At 39.9% G+C, this 13508-nt stretch overlaps 2 protein-coding genes across 3 annotated transcripts; both read right to left on the reverse strand.

Annotated features, from left to right (window-relative positions):
* Positions 1-233: 233 nt before the first annotated feature.
* On the reverse strand, positions 234-7346 carry LOC102232837 (tripartite motif-containing protein 16-like). Its single transcript, XM_023346962.1, has 3 exons — positions 7195-7346; positions 2743-2788; positions 234-2523 (listed from the first exon to the last, which is right to left on the reverse strand). The coding sequence occupies exon 3, from the start codon at positions 2245-2247 to the stop codon at positions 595-597; it is 1653 nt and encodes a 550-aa protein (XP_023202730.1). The 5' UTR covers positions 2248-2523; positions 2743-2788; positions 7195-7346; the 3' UTR covers positions 234-594.
* Positions 7347-9705: 2359 nt separating this feature from the next.
* LOC111611202 lies at positions 9706-13293 on the reverse strand. 2 transcript variants are annotated; one of them, XM_023347042.1, is made up of 7 exons: positions 13122-13293; positions 12104-12159; positions 11629-11988; positions 10859-10936; positions 10638-10740; positions 10372-10552; positions 9706-10272 (listed from the first exon to the last, which is right to left on the reverse strand). In XM_023347042.1, the coding sequence occupies exons 2-6, from the start codon at positions 12156-12158 to the stop codon at positions 10405-10407; spliced, it is 744 nt and encodes a 247-aa protein (XP_023202810.1). In that variant the 5' UTR covers position 12159; positions 13122-13293; the 3' UTR covers positions 9706-10272; positions 10372-10404. The 2 variants fall into 2 exon arrangements, with proteins under 2 accessions (XP_023202810.1, XP_023202809.1); XM_023347041.1 differs by having other exon boundaries at positions 11629-11991; positions 13122-13292.
* Between the last annotated feature and the right edge of the window lie 215 nt (positions 13294-13508).

Consider the following 13508-nt stretch of genomic DNA (forward strand, 5'->3'; position numbering starts at 1 on the left):
CACTAAACCGAGTTAAATAAATCAAAAGAGAATTACACGTTTACTTTCAACATAATCGTTTCAGTAAATACAACCTACAACCTGTTTTTGTGTTAAACTCTGATATAAGGAAATGTTTCAGTGTTTCTTATAAAAATAACTTTTATTACTGGTATATGATAATAAAATGTAATGAAGCAAAACTAAAAAATAAGATCATTGTCCAAAAACAAACACAGACGACTGAGTCACAATACGACTTTATTGACACATATAGATTTATAATCTGATCTTTTCATCTGTACAATTATCTGAACAAACAACAACAACTTTTGATCTGACAAAGCAATAAATCTAAATGAAATTAGATTGGGTGAATAAAAATCCTCCGTAGCAGCGATAGCTTCTGTGGCTGAACAGAAACAGGAAGGGGCAGCACCCACACAAACTCCAACATCAACAAAACAAACAAGATGATAAAGTAGTTTCATAAATACAGCTGATTTTGAGCAGTGAAGAAATGACAACAAATATCTCTCAGCAACAATGATGGAGGTTTAAACAACTGAAACTAAAATACACATTTTAACCAACTGGACCTCAGATCACTGCTGACTATTTCAGTTTAATGAACTCCACAGAGTCCTTACTAAAGAGAGGCCTAACTCCAGCATACAGAGGCTGAGTGAATCTGGTCTGGACTCTGTGGAGGAGAGTCATGGTTTCAGAGACGCTGTAGAAAGACAGAATACCTGCTCTGTGATCCAGGTACACTCCTATTCTGGAGGAAACTGGACCTGGTACTGGAGTTTTAACTTTGTTGTGATGAAATGTGTAACCGTCTGTGGTACAATTTAATGACCAAGATTTGTCATTGAATCCAAATGGTTCTGCCTTGTTTATGTTCTGGTATGAAACTGCTACTCCAACTCCAGCTCCACCTCTCATCGCCACCTCCCAGTAACAACGTTCAGTCAGACTCTCTCTGCTCAGGACCTGATTATAAACACTGAATCTGTCTGTATGATCAGGATAAGACTGTTGTTGGTCAGTTGATGTTACTTTTCTGTTTCCCTCAGATAATAACAGCTTCTTGTGTGCTGTGTTTGGATCCAGAGTGATTTCTTGAGAATATTTTAAGAATCCATCTCTGGTCTTTGGCTCTGGTTCAGACAGTAAAACATCAACTTCAGGAATTGCCTGTTCAATGTTTGTCAATTTGTCTCTCAGAGCGTCTTGTAGTTTGTCTCTGAGCTCTGACACAGCTGCTGCCACGTCCTCAAAGTGTCTCAGAGGACGGACAATGATGCTGGATGAGTGTGTAGACTCACTGAGTGCTGGCAGTGAGGAGTAGTTGAGGAGAAACTGGATGTGATCCTCTGTGTGTGAGAGCTGCTCCAGCTCAGCGTCTTTCCTCTTCAGCTCAGTGATCTCCTGCTCCAGCTTCTCCTGAACATCTTTGACTCGACTCAGTTCAGTTTCCTGCTGGGATCTGATCTGCTGCTTCACATCAGAGCTTCTTTCCTGGAGGAGACGGATCAGCTCAGTGAAGATCTTCTCACTGTCCTCCACTGCTTTATCAGCAGAGACATTGATGGCCTCCACCTCCTGTTGAAGCAGCTTCACATCTTTCTCTTGGTCCTGGATTCTCTGATGGATTTGTTGTCGATTCTCCTGGAGCTCCTTCTGCTTCTCAGCTCTTTCTGCTGCAGCTGGGACTGTTTCATGTCCTTTATGTTCATCCATAGTGCAGAGATAACAGATACACTGCTGATCAGGACGACAGAAAATTTCCAACTCCCTATCATGACGAGAGCATTTGCTCTCCTGGAGGTTCTTGGAGGGATTCACCAGCTTGTGCTTTTTCAATGGTGGAGCATCATGGTGAGGTTGGAGATGATCCTCACAATAAGAAGCTAAACAGGTTAAACAGGACTTGACAGCTTTTATCTTCCTTCTGGTGCAGACATCGCAGGTCACATCATCAGGTCCAGCATAACAGTGGTCAGCTAGAGCAGCTCCCATCTTCTTCAGATATTTAATCAACTCTTCTATCATGGTGTTCTTCCTTAACCCAGGTCTCTGTCCAAACTTATCTCTGCACTGGGGACAGGTGTGAGTTCCACTCTGATCTTCTCCATCCCAGTGGTCTTTAATACAGTTGGTACAGTAGCTGTGTCCACAGGGAATAGTCACTGGATCCTTCAGTAGATCTGAACAGATGAAACAAAACAACTTATCTTGGTCTGGTTGATCGCTCCCCGCCATTTCAGCTCTCAGTGACGACTGTGTTTGTTTATCTTCTGCAGAGCAGCAACAGCTCTGAGCTCTGATCTACACACCATTTGTTTCTGCAGTGAATGAGGCTTTACAGTTGTTACACTCAGCAATAAACCTCTAGATCTGATGAGGAGGGAACAGAGATGTGTTGACAGGATCCAGTGTAGGAGGAGTTATCCAGGAAAAGGTTTGAGGCCATTGTCCTGGCGTGTCTAAGCCTGTTTGTTTTGCCAGGTTTCGGTGTAGAGTTACAGATGGTTGAAACTGAAAGCAGACAATGGTTTGACTGTACCACATTGAACACAAATTGGAGGTTGAACTTTTTTAGCTTTGTGGTTGTTTTAGGAATTCAGGCTGCTGCTGATACACTGATTTCATTCACAGACATATAAATAAGGTTATAAGTTGACTATTTTAGACTTACAAATAAAAGATTTAGCCAATAATAGCATAAGTCTGCTAAATAAAAAAACATGTGCTCACCTGCAGTCGTGTTTTTAGTCATCAGCCGGTGGTTATGGTTACACATCTGACACAAGAAGACAATAGGGTTGTGGTCAGTAAGCACAGTCACTGGAGTTGATGAAGAACCAAAATACACCTCAAAATGCAGCAAGGCAAAGAGCATCACAAGAGTTCATACCTGTCAAGTCTCCCATTTTGGCCGAGAAACTATCGTTTTTACAACAGTAGCATCGGACGGCGACATTTCCCGTATTCTCAAATCCAAAACTTGATAGGTATGAGAGTTTCTTTTTCAAGGGTGGAATAGTTCACCTGCTGAGTTTTAAACTTAGCAGAATAGTGGCTTGCAGGATGGCACACTCCATCCTCGCCATCTTGGAATAGCACTGCACCAGCACTTTAATCACAGACATCCACTCTGGAAGGCCTGGTGACATCAGGAGCAGCACTGCAGACAACAGATTTAGCTGCATTGAAAGCCTCTTCATACTCACTGGTCCATGCAAAGGAACTACAGGGCTACACAAAGTGGTCATGGAAGAAAACATTTCAAATCATGTGCAAGCAATGTGTCCACCATAGTCTCCACTGGACATGCTGGTCCAAGCCATGACAATATGCTGAAGAAGGTGGTCAGGGATCCCTGTTTAATTTTGTTTAATTTGTTTATAATCAGCAATAATCATGTTTAATATATTTGTAATTAGAAATGGCATGCAACTGCAGTCAAAGTTGATTAGAGTTCAATGGAGGTTGCAACTTATAGAGGTGTGATGTGTCACAAGTAGATAGTAAAGGAAATAGATGAACTGAAAGAACCAGGGTGACCGACCTGAGCACAATAAGCACAAACCCAAGCAAAGGAGGAACCAAGGAATGGAGAGTGCTGATCGGAAAGCAGGTGGTTGGTCCAAAGAAGGAACTGAGATGGGAAAGTGACCTTTAAGCAATCTCAGGACAAGACTCCCCCAAGCAGAGCAGAGAACTCCATCTAAAGCAAATTCATTACAGCTAATCAAAGACGCAACCTACTTCTGTTTTCATTTTTCAGGGCTGATCAACGAGTCTATGGGGTTCAGGAAGAGCTCATAAAGTTGACTGCAGAGAAGAGAAACTTCTGGGTTTCCTTCCTATCAGTCAACTCGCTTACAGCTGGATGGACAAAGAGGCCTTGAAACAAGGTGAAGAGGATCCAGGTGCTGTAGAAAAACAGAGGGCTGCTTCAAGTATGAGGAAATCACTCCAAGAATTCCCAATCACTGTGATTCTAAATTGGGACTCTGCCAAAAACTGAGACCTGAGAAACCCAAGACTCAAGGTTAAGGCAAGAACTCGTTAGTCAAGGCTGGCTGCCAGCAATCGGATAAAAAGACGGGTCTCCGACAATCTCCCCTGAAGATTTGTGCCTGCCTCAGTCTGTCTGCTCCATGTACCTTGCTGGGGCTCTGTATTGGCCTGATGATGATAAATGCAGCTGAACCAACACTGTCAATACAGTCTTCCATGTGAGGGAGAGGGAGTGAGTCAGGCACCAAAACAGCATTAGGGAAATCAGTACAAAGTCATTTGATACCATCAGGCTCAGCAGCTGCCAAACACGGAGGACTCCATGGACTGCGACTGGTTTTTCCAGCCCGTTCTCCGACAGATAACCAACGTCTTCTTTTGTCTGGTCCGATTTGTCTAGGAAGAGCGATAAGATGCTACACTGGATCAGCTGTTTCCACATCAATGTGATGTTCAATCATGCAAATTCTGGATGGAATGTCACCAAACAAAGATAAGAAACCTTAAAGCACAGCACATAAACTCACAGTGAACATGTAGAGATCTCTGAAACTCGTGTCAAATATGTTAAAGCTTGAAGCTAAGATAAGCGTTTCCCCTTGTGGGGACCAGACTTCGGTCCCCACAAGGAGCAGTGTGTCCCCACAACGTAGTATATGTCAGGAGAAAGGTCCCCACAAGGTATTAGAAACAAACGCACCACACACACACACACACACACACCTGTCCTCCTCCCTGAATGAAATGCTCCCTCATGAACATTTTAACTCCTTCTTACCAAGCAGCAGGAGTTAATCTGAACTCTTCCTCAATCTGTATCTGGTCACGTCTCTCTCTCTCTCATCATCATCATCATTCTCTGACGATAATGAATCCCTCAATCACTAATTTTCCCTCCTTCTCCGTTAATGAATCTGCTCCAGTGGTCAACGTTTGTATGGTAAACATATCGGTTAGCTTGACATATTTTTCTGAATGGGCATATAGTTTTTCTGACCCGCCCCATCTCGTATCAATAAAATCAACCAATGGGCTGTTGTGGCCAATAAAAATTATATTTAATATACTTTTTTTTTCTTTTTGTTAAATTATGACAGCCTAGGGTTGCCAGATATGGACAGTAAATGAGTCTGTAAACCAGACGGTCAGTTCGCCCCTGGACAGAAGTTCAAACTGAATGTATGGGGGCCCAGGGGTGGAGTGGGGGGCGGGGGTGTTGTTGTTTTGTTTTTTCTGCTCAAATTGTCAACAATTGTCAGGTGTGTTGCTCCAATTTACATGCCACTTCATACTTTTACCTTGGCCGGTGGCGGATGCCAACACTACAGGGTTTGATGCGAAAAGGATTTAATTTTCCTCTGCAGTACCAAGAAGTGGACACTAGATGTCCCTGTTAATCTGAGTCACAGGATTCAAAGCTGTGACTCATGGATCACATGCCATAAACTCCTTCTGACATTTCCACTCATCTCTGTTGCCTGCTGTCAGCCATGATGGAGATGCTGGGTGGAGTTGGTTTTGGCTTATGACATTATTGATAAACTGCTGAGTTCTAGTGTGCTCTGCATCCCCAGAACCAGAACCAAACATGGAGAATCTTCTATGCACCACAAAACCGCAAATTGCAAAACAGCTGCAACACTGGGTTCCTTAAAACCAAGACAAAAACCCACCTGTTTAGAGTTGCCTTTGATTAGTACTAAATGGAACATTGATCAATGTAGTTAATGTGTATTGATAACTTTGATGATGCATTGGATACAATTTAATGTTTGGTTATTTTCAAAATTGGTTACTGTTGATGTTTTTATGATGCAAAGCACTTTCAGCTACTGCCTTGTAACTGAAATGTCCAATACAAATAAACTAGAACTTTAAATTCCCTTGCTTCCCAAAACCTCACAGTCTAGTTCCCTTTTCTATTTTCTGCCTCATTGTTTGCTCTGCCACATGATAAAACATCATCCCCATTGCAACACTTTTTTTTTTTACATATTATTCTCATGGTCATCAAATCAGGTCAGATCAGGTGATCTGACACCAAAACAGTTTAGATTCTCTTCAAAATACTTTAATGGAAAATCACAAGTGATTAACCACAACTTATTCCATCTAATGTGTTTGATTTTACAACTTAGGAAACCATAATAATTGATTTAAACAGTTTTCTCAATTGCTTTGACCTACTTAGAGGAAGTGGGATCCACTCAGCGGAGAGCTGATCTCCTAAATGTATCAACTCTTTCTTGTTGGTTTGACATATTTTGCTCACACTTTTGCACAATAGTTAACTCAGATGTTATTCAAGCAGTCCTAACAATGTAATGTTCTAACAATGGTAGCCAAGCAGAATTCACCGGTTCCTAATTATTAGTAGCTAATTTCAGTATGAATCCACTGAAGCACTTATTTCACTCAACTTCCCACAGATCTTCACTTAACAGTCAGTCTGCAGACTTAAATGGCTTCTTGCATTTTCAGTACCTATTAAGCACTAAATCTGTGATTCTCACAAAGCAAATATTTCCTTATGATGGTGATTAATGTACATTTTAACCAACACTGATCCTGTTGAGGAGGGAGAAAACATTACTCTTTCTTGTTTCTACAAAGAAAACTATGATGATGAATCCATATCAGATTTCTCTGCTCATTTCTAGAAAGATGATATTTTCATCTTTCATATTCTGCATATTCTGCCACAGCAGAGAAAGTTTTCTACAAACGTCAACATCCTTCCAAGGCATGATCACGACAGAGCTGGTCGGCAGCAAAAGGTGATGATCCGCTCCTCTATCTGATTCAGGCTGTAGTAACCAGTAAATCAAAACTTGGTGACCTTTTAGCTTTAAAGTTCAAACATATATAACCTCCAACCTCCTTGGGATCCCCCATTGGATAATAAATATAACATGCTATATTTATTATACATGTTATAGTAAATAGAACATGTATATTTATGCTATAAATATAAAAATAGGCCTAATTCCCAAATAAAATAATGTCAATAATTATTTTAAGTGTTACATCTTCTAGCGTAGCGCTGCTTAATGCCTTATCACTGTCACAATTATCACAGCAGCAGCTGTACAGACCCAGGTGAGGCTCACTTAGATCTGCATGCCAGTGACTTGCTATGTACTGTAATAGTGTTTTAAAAACAATAAAAGTTCTGCAACTCACCCCAATAAATAGAAAAACATTCCTGCAGACATGAATTCCTCCGGTCATATAAGTCCTGCTGTTGTTTTCTTTCCACAGGTTTCTTTATGGTGGATGTCGTCATCTTGGAAGTATCTTTGAGTGATGTGTTGGTGATGTTTATGAACCCTGTGTTTACTTCAGACTTGCAACGTATTGGCTAAAAAAAAATAAAAAATAAAAAAACCAAAAGCGTGTGAATAGCGATTGAAACCTGGTATGTTAGTCAGCTGTTAGGGTCCTCTCCACTCCCAGAAGTGACTCAGGTTTACTCTGTAAACAACCTGAACTAAAGCACACAGGTGACCTTTCTGAAGCCTGGAACTGCAGTTTTGTTTTGGTTACAACACATACATTTATTCATATTCAGCAAGCCAGACTCCAAAAAAAGAAAACACACAAAGTTGAAATTTGAGTTACATGATTACTTTATTCACACAGTTTGATCCAGAATCAGATCTTTGCCCAATAAAATTACTAAAATCCTGATTTATGATGATAATAACATTTCCCATCAGTTCATCTGTACATGGATTTGAACAACAATATCTGGTCTGGCAAAGCAATAAATCTAAATGATATTAGTTTAGGTGAACAAAAATCCTCTTGAGCAATGATAGTGAGTAGAAACAGGAAACAAACTCCAACATCAACAGAACAAACAAGATGACAAAATGGCTCCAATAAGACAACTACTGTCTGAGCAGTCTGGAGGACAGCAGGGGGCGCTGCGATTCTTTTGAAGGCCGTTTTGCTCGAAGGTAAACTTCGCCCCTTGTATGCACAACTTTACCAGTTTAGACTTTGACCTGCTTGTTAAAAACTGAGGTGTGTGACATTAAAACATGCATGGCTGGGCTGCAACTGTTTCTTCTTCTCTTTACGGTTTCTGTTAGTTTCTTGGCGCAGCTCCGTGATCCTGCTGGTAGCTTCACCATCAGTTCACACCCACACATACACACACACACACATACACAGATACATAACATATCTGGAAATAAGCTAAGCAATGCGATCCTTACCTGTGGGTAGGATAGGGTTGCTACCTTTCAGAAATTAAAATAAGGGACACCCACCACGGTGTGTCTAATCTCATGGAGTAGAGAGCAGGACTCCATGACAGAAGATGTTCCATCTCATGGGATTTACACTAAAAACTAGACAGAAATACTTTATAATTAGTATTTTTGTGTTTTTGCAGTGTCAGCACTTTTGTCAGCTGAGACTGACTCAAACTGTGACTCATTAAAATCCTGTAAGGTTTCTCTGTGAAAGGGCTGAGTGACGTCATACAAGCTTTAGATCTACTGTGAAAAAAATATCAGCTACAAAGTATTTTAATAAAATATGAGAAATGTATCTATCAGGGCAAAACCCAGGTATTAAACTGCTTTAAATTTATTTTCTACACTTTTCTTTTCAGCTTTCAGCATAGAAATAACAACTTAGTTTAAGAGACAAATTTTCACTGACAAGACAATAAATCATGTAACTGCAACAGATTCTGGTTCAGAGACTTTATCACAGTTTTTATTTGTTTGAATCAATTAAGTTTTAATCAGATTTCCACTTTGATATCAAACATGTTTCTGTGAGACACAAGAAAACATTCATGAACTTTAACCTATAATCTGATGACAGCAGAACAGCTTTATAGGATAAATGTTGAACTTTGACCCCCGTCCAGCTGTCACCATGATTGGTTGCTTTGTGCAGGTGGAGTGAAGCGTTCTGTGTCCTACACCGAGGTCATCATCTCAGAGGACAGGAAACCTCAGAGAATCACCGGTGAGTCAGTCGCTCTGGGTTCATCTGAGTTTTATGAACAGATCCGCTCTCTGGAAACCCACTGAAATAAACAAACAGTCCCTGAACGCATCACAGCCGTTAGAGCTGGTCACATCTGACGTGGTTTAGACCAAAGTTCACTTCCCTTCATTACGTCGTTCCTCGCAGACAGCATGCTTTTGTTGACGTTCATAAAACAGGAAGAATGTAGTTCTGCTGAAAACAGAGGCGTGTCCATCACCATGGTAACAGTTCTTACTGTTACCAGTTCTTACATGGTAACTGTTACCAGCTACCATGGCAGAGTATTAAAGTGAATGTGGGAATATGTTACCTTTAGTGTTATTTATATAAATGAGAACCAACATTTTAATCCATTGTGCCAGAGCAGCCCCCCTCCCTCCATTTAAACATCTTTACATGTGATGCCAATAACTGTGGATTTGAACACATATGTGACGGGACCACAGGGCATACTGCCACACATATTATCTTTAAGCTTGAGGTGGAAAGATCCAAAAGTTTATTCCTAAAAAAAGAAAGTGCTGTTAAATTTTTGCACAAAATAAATATCTGCAGTTGCTCCTAATGTGCTGCTCAGTGACGTCTGACACTGTTTAGATCTATAAACTGGTTTTTCCAGCTGCATCCAACCATCTGAGGTGTGACTTGTTATTGTAAGAACAGCTGACAAGAGACAACATGAAACATTTCAAACTTCACTTTATGGCAATAAATAGTCAACAGTAGAAAAACAATAAATATTCAAGTACAAAACATAATTTTGCGTAGATAAAAGTATTTCTGTAGTGAAAAACATTAATATAATATTTTAAGTGTTAGTGATTGGAACATCCAGCGGAGCAGCAAACGATGCAGAAAGTTCAAATGTCTCCATGAAGCTCAGAAAGAAACCAGCGACTCTTCACTGGTTCAGGCCAGGCTGGGCCAGTTTGATCCCAGCGTTTCTAGACCAGCTGATTTTGTTACTGGTGTCTCTCCACACACTTCATTCATCTGGACAGGTTGCAGGTTTGAGCTGCGTTTTCTAAAATCTGTTCTCATTTCTTCAGTTTTTGTGACATTCAGTCAGAGATTGTTGACTGAAAACCTTCCACTCAGACTGGTCACCTTGATCTGTAGGCAGACACAGAAAAACTAAGAGCTTCTCTTCAGGTGTTTCCTCTTCCTGGAGAAAAATCCACATTTTCTCATGATTATCTGAAAGTTTGTGGGATTCCTGCAGAATCTGTGAGCTTCTTTATGAAGAACCTTCAGGAGAACAAAAGAAAATCCAGAGTCAAACAAAGAGCATCGCCTGCTGCATCATGGTGTGACATCATCATATGACCACTGATGAGTCAGACTCACCTGGTTTCATCGATAAGCCTCAGACTGATCGACTCAACCTCCACAGTTTCCATGACGCTGCAGTTGATCAGGAGTCACAATGAGAGACTGGATGAAGTTTTTCTCCACATCAACACAGGTCTGCTCTTGAGCAAGGCAACAAAACTGCAAGGCAGAGGCTCTCAGGGGGTTCTGTTGAAATCTGTAACAGGTTTATTATTATTTTATTAATCTGATGATGATTATGAGAAAGAAGCGCTGATGTATTTTAACTATTTCTGACTTACTTTGTGGTTTTGGAGCAATTTTTCAAGCTGATGATGAAAAGTGAACTCAGAGAAATGATGAAGAGAAAAACGGGGAAAACAAGAAACATCCTGGACCGACGACCTGAAATAAAAGAAGAAAAATGTCAGAAAACACAAAAATCTCTCAAAAGAAAAAAAAAGAAACAAGTTAAAACCTGGTTTATTATCAGAAGTATCAGAGTTTGGACCTGCAGACTCACCTCTCCTCCTGGTTTCCTCCTGTGGCGTCGGACTGATGAGGTTCCTGTGAGGAACCGTCGATTTAATCATCTTTAGACCTGAAACGGAAACAATAACAGAATTCATGAGAAAAACAATTAAAACCTGAAGTTTGGACCCGTTTGTTCACCAACAACAAGCTGACAACTAATTGTACTTTAATTTAGTTATGAATTTTGTTTAATTCAGTTAGTTTTAATTAGTATTTAGAATGTGTTTGCTAATTTGTATTAGTTACATACTGTTTAGTTTTAGCTAAAACAGTCTTTTGTTTTCCCTCCATTCTGTGGTTAATGTTTGTGATTTTTTAAACATTGATTGGGTAAAGAAGACTCAACAGAAGATACCATTTTCAATAAACGTGTTCAATTATTGCTGAACCACCAACAAACTCAGGAGTTTTCTCCAAACTATTGCTGTCGTTATTTTGCAGCCTAGCATAAGAGCCATCAGGAGGATCATGAACTGCTTATGTGTGAATTCAACAAATACTAACAGATTAATAAACACACAACCAAAGGACATTATATCTATAATTTGAGGATGTTTTAGTTTTGTAAATGTCCAATATAGTTCCATTTAGTTAGTTTTTTCCCCCATTAATTACAGTTTTTATTTATTTGTGTTATTTAAAGTTTTTATTTATATCCTCTGCAGATGGTTAGATTCATCAGATACTTTTAGTTTCTGCTCATTTTCTCAGTTTTACAGCATTTAGACTTTAAGGTTCAGAAATGAAGCAGAAACTCACTGGATACGTTGAGTCGACATCTTCCAGAGTTGAATCCATCTTCAGTTTTCACTCCACACAGATACAGACCAGAGTCTTCAGTCCTCAGTCTGGACACATGGAGTCTGATTCGTCCTTCTCTGAGGACGTCTTTGTCACTCTGGACTCGTCCTGAAAACTGATCATCCTGAGATTCTGGAATCTCAACACCTTCATGGACCCGATAGAGAACCAATCTTCTAGGTGGAGCTAGAAGGTCACAGAGGATAAACATGGAGGACAGAGAGGAGTCGGGTCTGGAGGTGAAGGTCCACTCCAGAGTGATGTTGTGGTTCTCCTCTGCCTGATAGCTGCTCTGTGTCACATTCACTACAAATGTTGCTGCTGAGGAGACAGAGAGGGAAAGAGAGGAGCAGACACACTGAGAACTGGAACATGGGAGTCTTTCAGCTCCATCTAGAGAGCTTTCTGTCACAAAGACAAGATGGAGACTGACCACAGAGACATGAGCTGAGGATGAGGAGCAGCAGGATCCTGGAGATCATCTTCATCCTGTCAGAAAACCAATTATTAGTGAAGCCATAAAAATAAACAGCTTTTCACATGTTGATGTTAGAAGTTTTTTATCTGCAGATTGAACCTTTGCTACAAATGATTGAGCGTTCAATAAACAAATTATATTATTGACCTTTATGCAATAAAATGCTTTTTGGTTTAAAGGGGATTGAATTGTTTATTCATTGGCATGTACTAATGTATTTATAATATTATATTAAATATGTCAAAGTGGTTCAATCAAAAATCTGCAGAATATGTCTTTGTTTCATCTGGTTAGTTGTCACAATAATTAAAAAAAAAATCTATTATAGAAAAATAGATTTTTTTTTACAACAATATCTTTTATTGTCCCACAGGTTGTAAATAATTCTGGTGCAACAGCAGCAAAGTGACGGAATTACAGAATGATAATATAAAATATATGAAAACAGATTGAAGAACAAATTGTAGTGCAGTAAGGGCAAAAATTCACTCAGTCACTGTCGTCTCTAGAGATTAGCAGGGAAGATTATCGTTTAGCAGGCGGCCGCTGTAGCAGAACTCTGTACGTGTTTTATGTATAATTGTGAGGATTTGATTTTCCACCTGCGTCTCTTAATGTCATCTCTCGGTCGACTTCCTCCGGTGTGAGTTCCTAGCCTCAATATTCACCTGTGCTGCCTGGATTTCTGTCACCATTAAAACCACCATTTTTCTCTATAACCTGAGTTCACTGCGCCTCAAGCTCACCTTGAACAGGTAAGATTTTTATTACCAGAATAGTGACAATAGTAACAGAAGCATGAAGAGCGGAACGAAGAAGAGAAAAACACAAACAAGTAAATTAACTTAAAAACATAACATTAAGAGTTGTTTAAAGCATATATTCACAAACTGATCAAAGCTTGAATGAAAACGTTTCCTGGTTGCTTAGTAACAGTTTAACGTAAGTTGAGGAGAAAAGCAGCAGATTTTACCTTTAACAGGCGTCCAGACCAAAACCACGAAGAAGATTAAAGTCCAAAATCCTGAACGGCTGAAGAAAAACTGACAGAGACCAGCTGCTGACATTACAACAGAACTGTTGTCACCGCCGCTACGGTACCGAGGATTCCCTGAACTGAGAAGGAACCAACTGTGGGTTTTATATTGTGCTGGGTGGAGCTACGGTTTACGTAATTCAACTACGTAGGGAGGACTCACTTTGAAGACTATAACTAAATATTTATGGATCCAATTAAAGACAAATAATCGCTTCCAGATTAAATTAATCTGTGTGTAAAGGCACTTTTGTTAGTTTTCTGTCAATTTATCCCATTTTTATGATCACATCCTTCGACTGGGTCCTCTGCTCAAAGATTTAT

This window comes from Xiphophorus maculatus, chromosome 14 (assembly GCF_002775205.1).
Source record: "Xiphophorus maculatus strain JP 163 A chromosome 14, X_maculatus-5.0-male, whole genome shotgun sequence".
NCBI classification, from domain to species: domain Eukaryota; kingdom Metazoa; phylum Chordata; class Actinopteri; order Cyprinodontiformes; family Poeciliidae; genus Xiphophorus; species Xiphophorus maculatus.

Bases quoted from the DNA above. Each gene is read 5' to 3' on its own strand.
- LOC102232837 (XM_023346962.1), bottom strand. From the start codon at position 2,247: ATGGCGGGGAGCGATCAACCAGACCAAGATAAGTTGTTTTGTTTCATC.
- LOC111611202 (XM_023347041.1), bottom strand. From the start codon at position 12,158: ATGAAGATGATCTCCAGGATCCTGCTGCTCCTCATCCTCAGCTCATGT. The intron at 10,741-10,858 runs GTGAGTCTGCAG...CTTTTATTTCAG, and splicing joins GGAGGAAACCAGGAGGAGAG to GTCGTCGGTCCAGGATGTTT. The intron at 10,553-10,637 runs GTAAGTCAGAAA...AACCTGTTACAG, and splicing joins AATTGCTCCAAAACCACAAA to ATTTCAACAGAACCCCCTGA.